The sequence below is a fragment of the Dama dama genome, chromosome 9, assembly GCF_033118175.1.
Source record: "Dama dama isolate Ldn47 chromosome 9, ASM3311817v1, whole genome shotgun sequence".
NCBI lineage: Eukaryota > Metazoa > Chordata > Mammalia > Artiodactyla > Cervidae > Dama > Dama dama.
Window position 1 is genome coordinate 7,294,358 of NC_083689.1, and position 18,113 is coordinate 7,312,470.

Below are 18,113 nucleotides of genomic sequence, written 5' to 3' on the forward strand. Positions count from 1 at the left end.
GAGTACTGGAGTGGGTTGCCATGCCCTCCTCCAGGGGATCTTTGTGACCTAGGGATCAAACCCAGGTCTCCACCAGGGGAGCCCAGTGTGAAATGAGTGTAACTGTATAGTAGTCTGAACATTCTTTGGCATTGCTCTTCTTTGGGATTGGAATGAAAACTGACCTTTTCCAGCCCTGTGCCCACTGCTGAGTTTCCCAAATTTGTTGGCATATTGAGTGCAGCACGTTGACAACATTAGATGGCACATCAGGAGAGTGATTTATTCAATAGGAGATAGGCACCGATCTCATCATCTTTGTGTGTCAGTTGTGATTCATGAACTGACACAAGGAAAGGGCTTTGGCAGGAAGCGTTAGCCTGGCACAAGCCTGTGTGTTCTGAATTTGTCCAAAGACTGTATGTTGTTATTATGGTACACTCACTTTTATAATTGTGTGTTAGTCGCTCAGTCGTGCCCTGCTCTTTGCAACCCCAAGGACTGCAGCCTGCCAGGCTTCTCTGTCCATGGGACTTTCCAAGCGAGGGTACTGGAATGGGCTGCCATTTCCCTCTCAAGGGGACCTCCCCAACCCAGGGATCAAACCCAGGTGTCCTGCACGGCAGGCAGATTCTTTACAGACTGAGCTACCAGGGAAGTCCCACTTTTATAGCACATACATTTATTTATTTACCATCTATTTAGCTGTAGTAGGTCTTAGCATGGGGGCTTCAGTAATTGTGGCATGCAGACTTAGCTGCTCCAAGGCATGTGGGATCTTAGTTCCCCAAGCAGGGACTGAACCCATATTCCCTGCATGGCAAGACAGATTCTCAACCACTGGACCACCAGGGAAGTCTGGACACTTGCTTGAATGGCCTTTTTTAAGTATTAACATTCACTTTAGATTAGACAGCTGTGCTTCCACTGCACTAATGAAATGTTTTCACTGAGCTCAGTGGATTCACTGTATTTCACTGAAAAAGAGGAAGAGATCAAGGGTGGGGCTTCTTTGTTATTTTCTATGGACAGATCCCAGGAAGGACCTACAGCTGACTTCACCCTGATGCCAGCCCTGGGATCAGCAGGGCTAGGGTCAACCCGGCCCTGACACCTAATTGCCCTGCAACCCTGGAGCAGCCAACAAGCCCCAGTGAAGCCCCAGTGTGTTTATCAGTGTAGCAGGAGAATGACAACCCTCATCCTGCTGGCCAGGGGAAAACCGGTGTTCAAACTGTAAGACCTCGCTGAACCAGTGACTCTGCACAGGAGTAGAAGAGGTACATTCATGTGTAAGTAACGTGCACAGCACAGGCGTGGACACATGCTGGAAGGGCTCCAGAAACATTCACCCGGCAAACAAACGCACAAACAGGGGTGCCAACTCATTGACACAAGGCCCAGCAACAAGACCGCCCAGGGCAACCCCTCCTTGGAAATGGGAAAACCAAGGCTGAGTTAGTCCAGGGCCAGGCAGAGCTCTGATCTCTGCCCACCTCCAAATCTACTTTAAACAACGCTTACAGCTGAGCATGCCACAGGCCTTGAAATCTAGTGGGCAGACGCGAGCAACAGCAGAGTGCCCGAGCCTAACCTTTCACCAGCAGCCGAGCCTGGGACTGGGCCTGGCCAATGTCACAGGTGTAGGTGTCACTGTCTGCCTTCTCCAGGGCGCTGATGGTGAGCCGCAAGGTCAGGCCCTCCTGGCTGGGCGCGTGCTTCCCCGAGGCCCGCAGCTCCGTGAGGCCCTTGCGCCAGGTCACCGAGCCAGCAGGGTGCTCTGTCTTGCAGGTAAATGTGGCTGTGCCCTTCTCCTCCACATGCAGGTCAGCCAACGGCTCCGTGAACCGGTTTGCCTTTTCTGGTGGAGGGGCAGGAATGAACGGGAGGGTTAGGCCAGTGCAGGCCCTCAGGATGGGAAATCATTCCCATCACTGGTGGTTCTCCAGGCCCACCCCAGACCCTCAGGGACCTGGATGAGTCCCTTCTCTGCTGGGTGCTTCTCCCTTCCTACCTGGGGCAGCCCCAGGAGCTCATGGGGTTTACCTTCCACTTGGAGACTGGCTGTGCTTTTGGAAGACTCCGTCTCACATGTGTATTTGCCTGAGTCTTTGAGTGAGACTGCATGGATGACCAGCGAGGCCCGAGTGCCTTCGGTGAGCAGGTCGTACTTCTGACTCTTGCGGATGGCCTTCCCATCCTTCAGCCAGTGCACTGGGGTCCCTTCCCGCGACAGCTCACACCTCAGCACCACATCCTCACCCAGTGTGGCCTGCTGGTCTTCCAGTGGCTTCATAATGTCAACTGACCTCTCTGAAAAGAACAGACATAGTGCCTGATAAGGCCTGGCCGTAGCTCCACCCATGACCATGGCCCTAGCCACGCCTGGGGTTAAGACAGGGCAAGCATTCAAGAGCTTTCAAGCTCTGGAGGCTGAGACCACAGAACCTACAACTCTAAAACTTCTAACTCTGGAACCTCAGGCCTAGGGACCTCAGAGCTCTGGAATGATAGGGGAGGACCCTGGGAAAGAGAGCTGTTAGACCACAGAATCTTAGGTTCTCACCACTGTTCAAAGCTCTGGAACTCGAAGCATGGCCATGGGCTGAGCTTTACCCATTGGCACCAAGTATTTATGCTGGAAGTAACAGCTTATAAATTTCAATGGCAATTTCACTACCAACATGAGCCATGCACCCTGGGAGCTACCACAGCAGTTGAACCACGGGCTGAGGATTACAAAACCTGCTCCTGCCCAAAGGCTCCAAAACCTCATCCTAAAGGGTAATCCTGGTCGTCCACACACGTCTGGATGACCAGAACACCCCAGTACTCCAACAGATACCTCGAGGTGCTCAGCAGGGGCTGGGGAGACAGTCCTTAGACATACAGACACACATCCTTGCAGCTTCCAAGCCCAGGACCCTGGCTCTAGGCTTCCTGGGGAGAGCCCAGGCTCAGGAGCTCCCAAAACAGCCCCTGGACACAGCCCCTTGACCTGCCCCCGCTGCCAGCATTCACCCACCTTTGACGATGAGTGAGGCCTTGGAGGTGAGGCCCTGCACAGAGAAGACCACCTCCCCAGCGTCACTTGGCATGGCATCTCGGACAGCTAGAGTGTACTTGCGGCCCTGGCGCATGGCACGGAAGCGGCCAGAGCTGCCCACTGTTCTCCCGCTCACTGTCCACTCAGCCACACCGCCAGTGTCCTCATGGGACAGGATGCACTCGAAGCTGCAGCTCTCGCCCTCCAGCACCTCCACCGTCTTCAGCCTCTTGGTGATGCCCACGTGCAGCTCTGCAGGCCACGGGAGACAGCTGTCATGCCGGCTGGGCCCAAAGAGGCCTGCCCCACGAGACAGGTGCCATCAAGCTGATAGCAGCCTCAGGCCAGACCCCAGGAGGGGGCACACCTCTGGATGACATGCATACCCCCCTCTCTAACCCCACTCCCAGGAGGCCTGCTGCCTCTCTCAGCAAGTGTCCTCTTGGCCTCCTGCTGTCCACACCCTGGCAGTCAGATGGCTGACGGCTGTGAGTGGCAACCAGGGTGACCCCCTTCACATTTGCTAGAGAATAACATGGAGAGAATAAGCACCACCCAGCTGCGACCAGCTTACACGCTCCATAAAAAGAACAGCTCCCCCAAATGAAGGGGAATCCAGCTCACCACACCACCCTTCCCCTCCCCGTCTCATCACAAACTGGCCAGACCATCACGGACCAGCCAGGGGGTCACTGGGCAACACACCTGCCAAACACATAAAAGAAAAAAAGACTAGGGGAATGGAGTCAGGACAGATATATATGGGACATCAGGTACACATCAGAACCATACCCCGGCTGGAAGGAGCCTGGGAAGAGAAAGGTGACCTGCCCAGAGCCACCTTCATCAGGCGGCGCCATGGCCTGGCAGTCCTCCGGGGGCACCCCCTGCCTGATATCGCAGCCTCTCCCACGCACCACCCTCCTGACGCCTCCCTCTGGGGCCCCTGGGCCTGCCCACACATCCCCTGGTGCAGAGGGAAGTTTCCAGCCTCCAGCTGAATCCTTTACCCCCTGGGACTCGATCAAGCAGGGCCAGTCTATCTCCCAGGCTTTGCTCTGTTGCCTATCACCCCCGGCCCACCTGCCTGCACCTGGGCCTTCTAAGACCCTGTCGAGCCCACTCCTTCAGCAGTCTGCCCTGATCTCTCCAAGCTCTGCAGAGCAGACCCTGGTCTCTGAGAGTGGGTGGGTCCCCCGAGTGCAGGCACGCCCAGAGCCACACCCCCGGAGCCACGCCCCACCTTCTGCAGCTGGCCGCTACACGCACCACGCACACTGAACCCAGAGCCACGCCCCACCGTCTGCAGCTGGCCCCGCACGCACCACGCACGCTGACCCCGGAGCCACACCCCACTGTCTGCAGCTGGCCGCCGCACGCACCATGCACGCTGACACGAGCACAGGTCTCATCAGTGCCCACGTTGCAGGTGTACAGGCCGGCATCATCCCGAGTCAGGCTGTGCACCACGAGGCCTCGCGTGCCCGCCGTGTGCAGGAAGCCATACTTGTCACTGGGGCCCAACTCCACGCCATCCTTCCGCCACACCACGTGGGCATGCTGATCAGACACCTCACACTGCAAGGTCAGTGTGCCCCGCTCCTCTGCAGACACATCGTCCAATGCCTTCAGGAACACCACCGGCTTCCCTGCAGGAAGAGCGTGGGCGTCTCAGGGGACCATCTGCCACCTCTGGCCCTCTGGGCAAGGGTCCCAAGGGTCCCCACGGGCCACACACAGCCACCTCACCTCTGACCGCCAGGTGGGCGGAGGCTGCAACCTTGGGGGAGGAGATGCTCACGGTGCCCCTATCAGCCTGCCGGACCCGCTTCAGCACCAGCGTGTGGCGGCGGCCCTCGTGGGTGATCTCGTGGAAGCTGTCGTTATACAGCGGCATTCCATTGAGCAACCAGTCCACTTCTTCATCCTCGTGGGACAGCTCGCAGGAGAAGCAGGCACGGCCCTCCTCCAGGACCTCCACGTCCTCCAGCGGCTGTGTCACCGTCACCTTCCGTTCTGCCAGGAGCATGAGGCAGCTTCAGCCTGACCGCTGCCGCTGCCTTCTCTAGAGACCCTCTGGGGTCCATGCCCCTGCTCTACCTTCCACAGTGACCTCCCAGAGACCCTCTGGGGCCCACAACCCCTCTCGACTTTCCACAGAGACCTCCCAGAGACCCTCTGGGGCCCACGCCCCCTCTCGACTTTCCACAGAGACCTCCCAGAGACCCTCGGGCCCATGCCCCACATCTCTCTGCCTCCCACAGTGACCTCCCAGAGACCCTCTGGGGCCCACGCCCCCTCTCTCTCTGCCTCCCACAGTGACCTCCCAGAGACCCTCTGGGGCCCACGCCCCCTCTCTCTCTGCCTCCCACAGTGACCTCCCAGAGACCCTCGGGCCCACGCCCCCTCTCTCTCTGCCTTCCACAGTGACCTCCCAGAGACCCTCTGGGGCCCACGTCCCCTCTCTCTCTGCCTTCCACAGTGACCTCCCAGAGACCCTCTGGGGCCCACGTCCCCTCTCTCTCTGCCTTCCACAGTGACCTCCCAGAGACCCTCGGGCCCACGCCCCCTCTCTCTCTGCCTCCCACAGTGACCTCCCAGAGACCCTCGGGCCCACGCCCCCTCTCTGCCTTCCACAGTGACCTCCCAGAGACCCTCGGGCCCACGCCCCCTCTCTGCCTTCCACAGAGACCTCCCAGAGACCCTCTGGGGCCCACGCCCCCTCTCTCTCTGCCTTCCACAGTGACCTCCCAGAGACCCTCGGGCCCACGCCCCCTCTCTCTCTGCCTTCCACAGTGACCTCCCAGAGACCCTCGGGCCCACGCCCCCTCTCTCTCTGCCTCCCACAGTGACCTCCCAGAGACCCTCTGGGGCCCACGCCCCCTCTCTCTCTGCCTTCCACAGTGACCTCCCAGAGACCCTCTGGGGCCCACGCCCCCTCTCTCTCTGCCTTCCACAGAGACCTCCCAGAGACCCTCTGGGGCCCACGCCCCCTCTCTCTCTGCCTTCCACAGTGACCTCCCAGAGACCCTCGGGCCCACGCCCCCTCTCTCTCTGCCTTCCACAGAGACCTCCCAGAGACCCTCTGGGGCCCATGCCCCCTCTCTCTCTGCCTTCCACAGTGACCTCCCAGAGACCCTCTGGGGCCCACGCCCCCTCTCTCTCTGCCTTCCACAGTGACCTCCCAGAGACCCTCGGGCCCACGCCCCCTCTCTCTCTGCCTCCCACAGTGACCTCCCAGAGACCCTCGGGCCCACGCCCCCTCTCTCTCTGCCTTCCACAGAGACCTCCCAGAGACCTTCTGGGGCCCATGCCCCCTCTCTCTCTGCCTTCCACAGAGACCTCCCAGAGACCCTCGGGCCCACGCCCCCTCTCTCTCTGCCTTCCACAGAGACCTCCCAGAGACCCTCTGGGGCCCACGTCCCCTCTCTCTCTGCCTCCCACAGTGACCTCCCAGAGACCCTCGGGCCCACGCCCCCTCTCTGCCTTCCACAGTGACCTCCCAGAGACCTTCTGGGGCCCACGCCCCCTCTCTGCCTTCCACAGAGACCTCCCAGAGACCCTCTGGGGCCCACGCCTCCTCTCTCTCTGCCTTCCACAGAGACCTCCCAGAGACCCTCGGGCCCACGCCCCCTCTCTCTCTGCCTCCCACAGTGACCTCCCAGAGACCCTCGGGCCCACGCCCCCTCTCTCTCTGCCTTGCACAGTGACCTCCCAGAGACCCTCGGGCCCACGCCCCCTCTCTCTCTGCCTCCCACAGTGACCTCCCAGAGACCCTCGGGCCCACGCCCCCTCTCTCTCTGCCTCCCACAGTGACCTCCCAGAGACCCTCGGGCCCACGTCCCCTCTCTCTCTGCCTTCCACAGTGACCTCCCAGAGACCCTCTGGGGCCCATGCCCCCTCTCTCTCTGCCTCCCACAGAGACCTCCCAGAGACCCTCTGGGGCCCACGCCCCCTCTCTGCCTTCCACAGAGACCTCCCAGAGACCCTCTGGGGCCCACGTCCCCTCTCTCTCTGCCTTCCACAGTGACCTCCCAGAGACCCTCTGGGGCCCACGCCCCCTCTCTCTCTGCCTTCCACAGTGACCTCCCAGAGACCCTCTGGGGCCCACGCCCCCTCTCTCTCTGCCTCCCACAGTGACCTCCCAGAGACCCTCTGGGGCCCACGCCCCCTCTCTGCCTTCCACAGTGACCTCCCAGAGACCCTCGGGCCCACGCCCCCTCTCTCTCTGCCTTCCACAGTGACCTCCCAGAGACCCTCGGGCCCACGCCCCCTCTCTCTCTGCCTTCCACAGTGACCTCCCAGAGACCCTCTGGGGCCCACGCCCCCTCTCTGCCTTCCACAGAGACCTCCCAGAGACCCTCGGGCCCACGCCCCCTCTCTCTCTGCCTTCCACAGTGACCTCCCAGAGACCCTCTGGGGCCCACGCCCCCTCTCTCTCTGCCTCCCACAGTGACCTCCCAGAGACCCTCGGGCCCACGCCCCCTCTCTGCCTTCCACAGTGACCTCCTAGAGACCCTCGGGCCCACGTCCCCTCTCTCTCTGCCTTCCACAGAGACCTCCCAGAGACCCTCTGGGGCCCACGTCCCCTCTCTCTCTGCCTTCCACAGTGACCTCCCAGAGACCCTCTGGGGCCCACGTCCCCTCTCTCTCTGCCTTCCACAGTGACCTCCCAGAGACCCTCGGGCCCACGCCCCCTCTCTGCCTTCCACAGAGACCTCCCAGAGACCCTCTGGGGCCCATGCCCCCTCTCTCTCTGCCTTCCACAGTGACCTCCCAGAGACCCTCTGGGGCCCACGTCCCCTCTCTCTCTGCCTTCCACAGTGACCTCCCAGAGACCCTCGGGCCCACGCCCCCTCTCTGCCTTCCACAGAGACCTCCCAGAGACCCTCTGGGGCCCATGCCCCCTCTCTCTCTGCCTTCCACAGTGACCTCCCAGAGACCCTCTGGGGCCCACGCCCCCTCTCTCTCTGCCTCCCACAGTGACCTCCCAGAGACCCTCTGGGGCCCACGCCCCCTCTCTCTCTGCCTTCCACAGAGACCTCCCAGAGACCCTCGGGCCCACGCCCCCTCTCTCTCTGCCTTCCACAGTGACCTCCCAGAGACCCTCGGGCCCACACCCCCTCTCTGCCTTCCACAGTGACCTCCCAGAGACCCTCTGGGGCCCACGCCCCCTCTCTCTCTGCCTCCCACAGTGACCTCCCAGAGACCCTCTGGGGCCCACGCCCCCTCTCTCTCTGCCTTCCACAGTGACCTCCCAGAGACCCTCGGGCCCACGCCCCCTCTCTCTCTGCCTTCCACAGTGACCTCCCAGAGACCCTCGGGCCCACGCCTCCTCTCTCTCTGCCTTCCACAGAGACCTCCCAGAGACCCTCTGGGGCCCACGCCCCCTCTCTCTCTGCCTTCCACAGTGACCTCCCAGAGACCCTCGGGCCCACGCCTCCTCTCTCTCTGCCTTCCACAGAGACCTCCCAGAGACCCTCTGGGGCCCACGCCCCCTCTCTCTCTGCCTCCCACAGTGACCTCCCAGAGACCCTCTGGGGCCCACGCCCCCTCTCTCTCTGCCTTCCACAGTGACTTCCCAGAGACCCTCTGGGGCCCACGCCCCCTCTCTCTCTGCCTCCCACAGTGACCTCCCAGAGACCCTCGGGCCCACGCCCCCTCTCTCTCTGCCTTCCACAGAGACCTCCCAGAGACCCTCGGGCCCACGCCCCCTCTCTGCCTTCCACAGTGACCTCCCAGAGACCCTCTGGGGCCCACGACCCCTCTCTCTCTGCCTTCCACAGTGACCTCCCAGAGACCCTCGGGCCCACGCCCCCTCTCTCTCTGCCTCCCACAGTGACCTCCCAGAGACCCTCGGGCCCACGCCCCCTCTCTGCCTTCCACAGTGACCTCCCAGAGACCCTCTGGGGCCTACGCCCCCTCTCTGCCTTCCACAGTGACCTCCTAGAGACCCTCTGGGGCCCACGCCCCCTCTCTCTCTGCCTCCCACAGTGACCTCCCAGAGACCCTCTGGGGCCCACGCCCCCTCTGCCTTCCACAGTGACCTCCCAGAGACCCTCTGGGGCCCACGTCCCCTCTCTCTCTGCCTTCCACAGTGACCTCCCAGAGACCCTCTGGGGCCCACGCCCCCTCTCTCTCTGCCTCCCACAGTGACCTCCCAGAGACCCTCTGGGGCCCACGCCCCCTCTGCCTTCCACAGTGACCTCCCAGAGACCCTCTGGGGCCCACGTCCCCTCTCTCTCTGCCTTCCACAGTGACCTCCCAGAGACCCTCTGGGGCCCACGTCCCCTCTCTCTCTGCCTTCCACAGTGACCTCCCAGAGACCCTCTGGGGCCCACGCCCCCTCTCTCTCTGCCTCCCACAGTGACCTCCCAGAGACCCTCTGGGGCCCATGCCCCCTCTCTCTCTGCCTTCCACAGTGACCTCCCAGAGACCCTCTGGGGCCCACGCCCCCTCTCTCTCTGCCTCCCACAGTTACCTCCCAGAGACCCTCGGGCCCACGCCCCCTCTCTGCCTTCCACAGTGACCTCCCAGAGACCCTCTGGGGCCCACGTCCCCTCTCTCTCTGCCTTCCACAGTGACCTCCCAGAGACCCTCTGGGGCCCACGCCCCTTCTCTCTCTGCCTCCCACAGTGACCTCCCAGAGACCCTCTGGGGCCCATGCCCCCTCTCTCTCTGCCTTCCACAGTGACCTCCCAGAGACCCTCTGGGGCCCACGCCCCCTCTCTCTCTGCCTTCCACAGTGACCTCCCAGAGACCCTCGGGCCCACGCCCCCTCTCTGCCTTCCACAGTGACCTCCCAGAGACCCTCGGGCCCACGCCCCCTCTCTCTCTGCCTTCCACAGTGACCTCCCAGAGACCCTCGGGCCCACGCCCCCTCTCTGCCTTCCACAGTGACCTCCCAGAGACCCTCGGGCCCACGCCCCCTCTCTGCCTTCCACAGTGACCTCCCAGAGACCCTCTGGGGCCCACGCCCCCTCTCTGCCTTCCACAGTGACCTCCCAGAGACCCTCTGGGGCCCACGACCCCTCTCTCTCTGCCTCCCACAGTGACCTCCCAGAGACCCTCGGGCCCACGACCCCTCTCTCTCTGCCTCCCACAGTGACCTCCCAGAGACCCTCGGGCCCACGCCCCCTCTCTCTCTGCCTTCCACAGTGACCTCCCAGAGACCCTCGGGCCCACGCCCCCTCTCTCTCTGCCTCCCACAGTGACCTCCCAGAGACCCTCGGGCCCACGCCCCCTCTCTGCCTTCCACAGTGACCTCCCAGAGACCCTCTGGGGCCCACGCCCCCTCTCTCTCTGCCTTCCACAGTGACCTCCCAGAGACCCTCTGGGGCCCATGCCCCCTCTCTGCCTTCCACAGTGACCTCCCAGAGACCCTCTGGGGCCCACGCCCCCTCTGCCTTCCACAGTGACCTCCTAGAGACCCTCTGGGGCCCATGCCCCCTCTCTCTCTGCCTTCCACAGTGACCTCCCAGAGACCTTCTGGGGCCCATGCCCCCTCTCTCTCTGCCTTCCACGGTGACCTCCCAGAGACCTTCTGGGGCCCATGCCCCCTCTCTCTCTGCCTCCCACAGTGACCTCCCAGAGACCCTCTGGGGCCCACGCCCCCTCTGCCTTCCACAGTGACCTCCTAGAGACCCTCTGGGGCCCACGCCCCCTCTCTGCCTTCCACAGTGACCTCCTAGAGACCCTCTGGGGCCCACGACCCCTCTCTACCTTCCACAGTGACCTCCGCGCTGCTCTGGGCACTGCCAGCCTGGCACCGGTAGACACCGGCGTCCTCAGGGGTGAGCCGCAGGACACGCAGCTCTGCCATGTGGCCCTCCAGCCTCATCTTAAACTTGCTGGACGGTGCCAGGGGTGTCTTCTCCTTGTACCACTGCACAGCCTTGGGGGGAGGCTTGAAGTCACAGGACAGGATGACGGACTGCATCTCCCGCCCCACCTTGGGCTCCAGGGGCCGTGTGAGCACCACGGGAATGTCTGTGGCGGGAGCAAAGAGGGAAGCAGGCATAAAGTGGGCCAGACCACAAGGCCGGAAGCCCTGCCCGCCCAGGCCCTGTCCACCCTCCACCGAGCCATCGGGCGGGGCCCTCTCACCGGAGACCACCAAGGAGGCGGTGGAGCGTGACTTGCCGATGGTGAAGTGCACCGGCCCCGTCATGGTGGAGTAGGTGTGCCGCAGAGTCAGCCGGTGCACCGTGCCCTCCTGCTCTATCCCCACGTCAGCCCCCGCCTGCAGCACCGTCTTTCCCAGCAGCCACTTGGGGGGCCGCACCGAGGGGATGGAGGTCTCACACTCAAACCAGGCGGGTGCCGGCTCCATCACCGTCACATCCTGCAGGCCCCGCACGATCACAATGGACTGCTCTGTGGATGAGGGCCAGTCAGCGGAGCAGTCCTATGGGAAGGTCACGAGCCGCGCTGCCCCCCCACCTCTGCAGGGTCTGCTCCTGGGAACAAACTCTCTCAGACACACTCACATCCTCCTGGGAGCACCCCGAGGCCCTCCTCAGAGCTGGATGCTCAGTCGCTTTAGCTGTGTCCAGCTCTGTGCAACCCTATGGACTGTAGCCCACCAGGCTCCTCCATCCATGGGATTCTCCAGGCAGGAATACTGGAGTGGGTTGCCCTGCCCTCCTCCGGGGGATCTTCCCCACCCAGGGATCGAACCCAGGTCTCTTACGTCTCCTGCATTGGCAGGTGGGTTCTTTACCACTAGCGCCACCTGGGAAGCTCAAACCTCCAAGTGCCACAGGCCACAAACCCTCTCCTGGGGAAAAAAGGAACAGCTTCCACCCGGCCCTGCCCAAACCTTCTACGAAGAAGTGTGCACTGGTCTTCACGTCGCCGGCATCGCACGTGTAGGTGTCCTCGTCCTCGGGCTGGACGGCGTTGATGACCAGCTTGCGGTAGAGGCCGTCGCTGACCATCTCGTACTTGGCCCCGGGATGCAGCTCCACGCTGCCCTTGAACCACCGCACCTGGGCACTGGCCCTGGACATCTGGCACTCAAGCACGCCGCGGTGCTTCTCCATCGCAATCTTATCCCGCAGTGGGCGAAGGATGGACACGGGCAGCTCTGGGGGTCCACCCCGCGGGGTCAGAGTGGGCGCACAGCGAGCCTGAACCCCAGGACGCGGTGCTCTGGCTGTGCATCTTCCCACCGGCCAAACTGGGACCCCACGCTGAGGCTGAAAAGAGCCCAGGCGACCCGCCCACCAGAGCCAGCAGGCAGCGAGGCAGAGTCTCACCCTCAGGCTGGCCTGGGACGAGCCGCTCACCGCCGAGCACGAGGACAGAGCGCACACCCCCACACACCCGCTACCGTCCAGTGGGCCCTCGGCACGTGCGTGCCCGCCCCACCCGACACCCCATCCATCCCCTCACCACACGGCCTCGCTCTCACCCGGCACGCCCCTGGGTCCACTGCACCCTGTCCTCACCATGTATATCCCAGCAGCGTGGGCCCCTAACCCAGCCTGCTCCCAGGCCCCTTCCCCCTCCTGCCCCCCATCACCCTGACTGTCACCAAGGTCACCAGAAAAGGCTGCTATGCTCACCTCCTGCCGGGGCCTTTCTCTCCAGCATTTGCTGAGGTCCCAGGAGGGACAATTTACTGGTAATGACATTTTAAACAAACAAGGAGACCCCAAGACTGCCTCCCCTACTCCACTTTCATCCTGCTGAGGAGGGAACACCCCTTCCCCTCCTCCGGGGTCATTTCTAACCTCATTCCAGGAGGGACCCCAGGACAAAGACAGCGGGCATTCCAGCCCCGTAAGACTCAGCATGTGTGCTTGTTCACACAGACCCTGTCCAGCCTATGCCTTGTCCGGGGCTCCCATTACCTTTGACTCGGAGCTGGGCTCGCGATTCTGCATTTTCCGCTACAAACTTGATTTCCCCTGCATCTTCCACCAGGACCCTCCGATAGATGAGAATGTATGTCCTTCCTGGGGACAAAGCCCACTCAGCACTAAAAGGTAGGCTGGCCCGGGGACGGGGAGGGATGGCCTGGGGGCAGGAAGTGGGGAGAACCCCTGCTGGCCCCCCCACAGCCCCCGTCTCACCTTCCTGGCGGATCCTCACGTTGTCACTGGGCCGGAGCTTACTGTCCTCCCAGAACCACTGTGCAGGCACCTCATCGTGGGAGACCTCGCAGGAGAAGGTGGCACCCTCTTTCTCCACCACTTCCACATCCTCCAGAGGCCTCACGATCTGGACATTCCGGCCTGGGGCACACAGCAGGCCCTGCTACACCCCGAGGCACAGACCTCCTATCTGACCACCACCCCCGGCCCAGCTTGCTGACAGGGTACAGGCTGGGCACAAGGGCAGAACCAGAGGGCCAAGCACTTGCTGGGGGACGCAGTAGGGGCCAGGAGGTCCTTGCAGCCACCCGCCCAGCCCTCACCTTGCACCTTCAGGGAGGCCGAGCTCTGAGCATCGTGGGCATCGCACACGTACACGCCCTGGTCTCCAAGCTCACATCGGTAAATGACGAGACTCCTGCAGGCCCCCTGGGCCACCATGCCCATGGTCTTGCTTGCCCGCAGCTCCACACTGTCCTGTGAAGGAATGAGGCCGGGTCAAGGGCTGGCACTGCCCAGCAGAGTGGTCTGACACTTGCCCATCCCTGGTGAGAGGCAAGAGGGGGCAGAGGAGTCCACAGGCACCTTCAACCAGCGCACGTCCACGTTGGGGCGTGAGAGCTCACAGTCCAGGGCCACCTTCTCCTTCTCTGTGGCCACCACGTCCTGCAGAGGGCGGACGAACTTCACGGGCAGCTCTGAGAAGACAGGAGGGAAGTGCTGAGAAGCAGGGCCTCTGTGCGGGGACAGGGTCCGAACTGGCTGGAGTCACTCAGCTGGTTTCAGGAAGGAGTCCCCTCCCCTAGGATTCCCCACCCGCCTCCCTGGCACCGTAGGGACAGGGGCAGGCACTCTGGAGTGCGTGCTGCCCCACCTGTGAGCACCCACCAGTGACCACCAGATGAGCAGAGGTGTGCACGCCCTCTGCCCTGAAGGCCACCAAGCCACCGTCCTGCCGCTGCAGCTGTGACAGCGTGAGGGTGTGTGTGGGGCCGTGCACCGCCAGCTGGCAGTTGGGTCCTGGCTGCAGCCGAAGACCGTCTCGAGTCCAGCTGCCCTCCACGTCTGCGTGGGACAGCTCTACTTCCATGGTGGCTGTGCCCTGCTCCTGCGCCTCCATGGCCTGCAGGCCCCGCACGAGCCGGACCTGGCGCACTACGGGACAAACGAGGGGAAGGATGAGCCACTGCAGCAAGACCCTGGCCCTCGGGCCAGCCCCCGTCACTTCCCCCGGGAGCCTAACGGTGCCCTGGGGGGGAGGCCTCCCCCCCTTCACTCCCTTCCCCTCCTCCCCAGCCCCGGCCAAGTGCAGGGTGTTCTTCCCTTTTCCCCCTGTTCCAAGGCCCTGCCCCCAGACGGAGATCCCCTCTCCTCCTACCCTCGCTACCTCCTCAATGCTCAACCCTTAGACCAAGCTCGCTTAGCTGCTCACTTTCCACAGTCAGCTTGGCCTGTGTCTTATCGTCTGGTGTCTCGCAGCCGTAGAAGCCACGGTCAGCGAAACCCACGCTGTGGAGGACCAGACGGTGACTTGCGCCCTCGGCGTGGATCTCCACTTTCTCGCCTGACGCGAGTGCTACAGCATTGCGTGTCCACTTGACCTCTGGCCACGGCCGCGTCAGCTCCACCTCCATGGTCACCGAGCTCCGCTCCTCCACGGTCTGTGGCTCCAGCTTCTTTTTGAACAACACCGGAGCCTCTGGAGTCATGAAAGAAAGAGATCACCAGAGCCCCTGTTTCCTCTCAGAAGAGCAAGGCGGAGGGACCTGGCCCCTGACCCCCAGCCAGAGAGCTACCCTCCACCACATTCTGACTCCGAGCTAGGGGAGGCCTTGGCCATACACAGGGCCCAGCTGCACGTGTGTGCAAGTACGATTTTATGGGTGGATAACAGCACTTCAGCTGGAGGAGGGCGTGGCAGCTCACTCCAGTATTTTGGCCTGGAGAATCCCATAGACAGAGAGTTTACCATCGCCCCTTCAGAGCAGGTGCCTGGCCCCATGGCCCCACACTGCATCTGACAAACCCACGCAGCTGGATCCAGGGGGCAGCAGGGTGTGTCAGCACAGCCGCCTGGGAACCAGCTCACTAGGAGAAGCTGGTACAAGAAGCTGCCGCGCCCTCCCTGCTGCCCCACAAGCTCACCTCGGACCCGGAGGGCGGCCGTGGACTCGATGCCCTCAGCCTCCGCAGTGACCTGGCCGGCATCCTCCAGGGCCAGGCTTAAGATGGTCAGGCTGTGGTTGGCACCCTTCTGCGATATGAGAAACTTCTCGCCGGACTGTAGCTGGACACCATCTCGGAACCATGTGACCGCCACGTCGCTGGGGGTCACCACGCACTGGAAAGTGGCCTCGCCCCCCTCCTCCGCAACCACAGCGCTCAGCCCAGATGTGAACTTGACCACGCGGGGTACTGTGGACAGGGGATCCACTTGAGCTACAGACAGGATAGGCGGGGCCTCCCCCTCTTGCAGACTCCGCTGAAGCACACGTCTTCCAGGAAGCCTCCCAAGAATGCGCCGCCAAGCCACCCACCCTCCCCGGCGACCCAGCCCATGGACCTGGCACGCGCATACCGATAACGGTGAGCGTGGCGCTGGTGTGGTCGTCGCGGCTCTCACACACGTACTCCCCTGCATCCTCTGCCCGCAGGCCCGACACCGTGAGCAAGCGCCGCGGCCCCGCAGCCGCCATCTGGAAGCGTTTGCCGGCTCGGAGTTGCGTGCTTCCGCGGCGCCACACCACCTCCGCCTGCTCCGGGCTCAGCTCACAGACCAGCGTTGCCGTGCCGCCCAGATCCCCGCTCACGGGCTCCAGGGGGCGGCAAAACTTGGCAGCCACCTCTAGGGGAGGGGAGGGGAGGGGACGTCAGCCTGGCAGGGTTCAGGCCGCGGGACCGGCTCCGAGCCACCTGGCTGCACGCCCGGAGCCCCACCCGGTCTCCACTCCAGGATGCTGCCAACAAGGGGTTCCCAGGGGACCACCCCATGGAGCCACTCACCTTCCACCTGCACCGGGAAGTCCTGCCCCTCTGCGCCCACGCGGCAGCTGTAGACAGCACTGTCCAGGGTCTGCGCCCCACGCATGGTCAGGGTGTGGGTGTCCCCCAGGCTGGCCATCTCATGCCGCTTGCTGCGGCGAATCTCCACACCATCTTTGAACCAGGTCACCGTGGCCACGGAGGGCGTGGCCAGAGTGGCTGTCAGGACGATGTCCTCGTGTTCCCTGACCACCAGCAGTTCCCTGCGCCTGGGTTTCTCTGGGGCCGGGGGCTCAAACTCTGGCTCTGGGCAGGGGGATAACAAAGGAACATTAGACAGGGGACCCTCTCATCCTTGGCCTGAATCCCAGCCCCCTCCAGGCCACGTGGTGGGAGAAGACTTGAAATGAAACTGCTTAGGCTGCCCGCCTCTCCACCGCAGCCTCTCTGCTGAGCAAGCCAGAGAGGAACATGTCAGGGCCACACTCTGCCTGCCAGGCGCCATCCAGGCTCCCGGGGCAGCACAGGGCAGTGAGGAGGAGCCCCCTTGGACCACAGGCCTGGGGGCCACAAGCTCTGCCCAGCAAGAGCTGCGAGTCCAGGATTGCTGCCCCAGCCCAAGGGGAGATGGGCCCCGTGAGCAGCTAAGGCAGGGGTAGCGGGGCACATAATGGCCCTGACGCAGCCTGGGGCTGGGCCAGAATTCCAGAAGAGCAGGAGGGAGCGCGGCTGGAAGGGCAGCCGGGGAGGACAAGCTCAGTAGAGGAACCCTGCTGTGGGGAGGGGAGAGACCAGGCAAAGACTGGGAGGTGTGAAAGAGCCTGAGTGCCTCTAGCAGCTGGGCACCGGGGAAAGGCCAGGGCAGAGAAGGGGGGCAGAGGGAGGACTGGGAGGGGGCCTACGAGGGCCCCTGGGGGGCTGATCCAGGGGCCACCTGGCTGCAGCATCAGATGCCAGGGCCACGGCTGGGGAGAGAGACAGGGTCAGTGAGCTCAGGACTCGGAAACCCAGTGATGTCACCAGCAGCAAGAGGGACAGGAGCAAGCAGGCAATACCTCCACTTGGCTCAGGCCCAGGACAGAGGTCAACACAACAGGCTGACCTAAATACAGCTGGACTGTCAGGGGCCCGAGCCCAGAGACGGGGGCTCCAGACCCAGTGAAGGCAGGGGTGTTCAAGGCCAGAAGTTCCCCAGAGCAGGGCTCCACAGCTGCCCAGGAAGACTTAATATGGGAATAGTGCCCCCTGCCGACCACAGACAGAGAACGGTCATTTCAACAGACTACAGGCTTTTGCAGCCTGCAGATGGCTGAGAAAGCCTCTGTGGCAGGTTTCATGCTGGGAAAGGTACGGATGTGGTGGGGAGAAGCGGGAATCTGGGGGAGCAGATGTCAAGAGTGTCCTAGACTCGGGGCTGTGGCAGGCATCCTGCCACTCAAGGGCCTTGCCAGGGGACAGAGCCCTGGAGCTGACTGCATCCACGGAGAACCCAGCAGAGGACCCCAGGCCCCAGCATCCGCCGCACTCACGTCCCCCACCCTGCTGGGGACGTGCTCATTCCCCCGAGTTCGTCGGGTGCTCACGCCCTCCACCCAGCCCTGGCACCCACCCGTGACGTCCAGGTGGAAGGAGACCTTCTGGCCCCCGGCCTCGCAGCTGTACTCCCCGGCGTCCGCCTTGCCCGCCTGCTGCAGCACTAGCTGCCGGGTGCAGCCCGTGGCCTCCACATGCACTTTCGAGCTTGAACTCAGCTTCTTGCCGTCCTTGTACCACGTCACCTCCGTCTGGGCCTGGGCCACCTCGCAGCTCAGCGTGGCACTGCTTCCCGCCACAGCCTGCACGTTACTGCGTGCCGGCTGCTCCTTGGCAAACGCCACCACAGGCTCTGCAGACAAGGAGGATGCACAGGGTCAGAGACGCATCTAAGCCGGGAATGCAGCAGTATGGGAAGAAGGCCTGGGCAGACAGAAAGGGGGGCTGGGCCCCGCTCCAGGCTCTGCCTTGGG

The 18,113-nt window shown here is 63.2% G+C and overlaps 1 protein-coding gene across 1 annotated transcript in view; it reads right to left on the reverse strand.

Annotated features, from left to right (window-relative positions):
* The window catches only part of OBSCN (obscurin, cytoskeletal calmodulin and titin-interacting RhoGEF), a 235,604-nt gene that overhangs the window by 84,256 nt on the left and 133,235 nt on the right, over positions 1-18,113 (reverse strand). Inside the window, exons 22-39 of the mRNA XM_061149525.1 lie at positions 17,717-17,992; positions 16,129-16,407; positions 15,704-15,970; positions 15,271-15,540; positions 14,558-14,824; positions 14,014-14,280; positions 13,711-13,823; positions 13,449-13,602; positions 13,105-13,266; positions 12,883-12,987; positions 11,847-12,113; positions 11,132-11,401; positions 10,748-11,014; positions 4,775-5,041; positions 4,408-4,674; positions 3,005-3,277; positions 2,026-2,292; positions 1,574-1,840 (exon numbers count right to left, since the gene is read on the reverse strand). Of these exons, the coding sequence (XP_061005508.1) occupies positions 1,574-1,840; positions 2,026-2,292; positions 3,005-3,277; positions 4,408-4,674; positions 4,775-5,041; positions 10,748-11,014; positions 11,132-11,401; positions 11,847-12,113; positions 12,883-12,987; positions 13,105-13,266; positions 13,449-13,602; positions 13,711-13,823; positions 14,014-14,280; positions 14,558-14,824; positions 15,271-15,540; positions 15,704-15,970; positions 16,129-16,407; positions 17,717-17,992 (4,305 nt within the window). The remainder of the gene's footprint in view (positions 1-1,573; positions 1,841-2,025; positions 2,293-3,004; positions 3,278-4,407; positions 4,675-4,774; positions 5,042-10,747; positions 11,015-11,131; positions 11,402-11,846; positions 12,114-12,882; positions 12,988-13,104; positions 13,267-13,448; positions 13,603-13,710; positions 13,824-14,013; positions 14,281-14,557; positions 14,825-15,270; positions 15,541-15,703; positions 15,971-16,128; positions 16,408-17,716; positions 17,993-18,113) is intronic.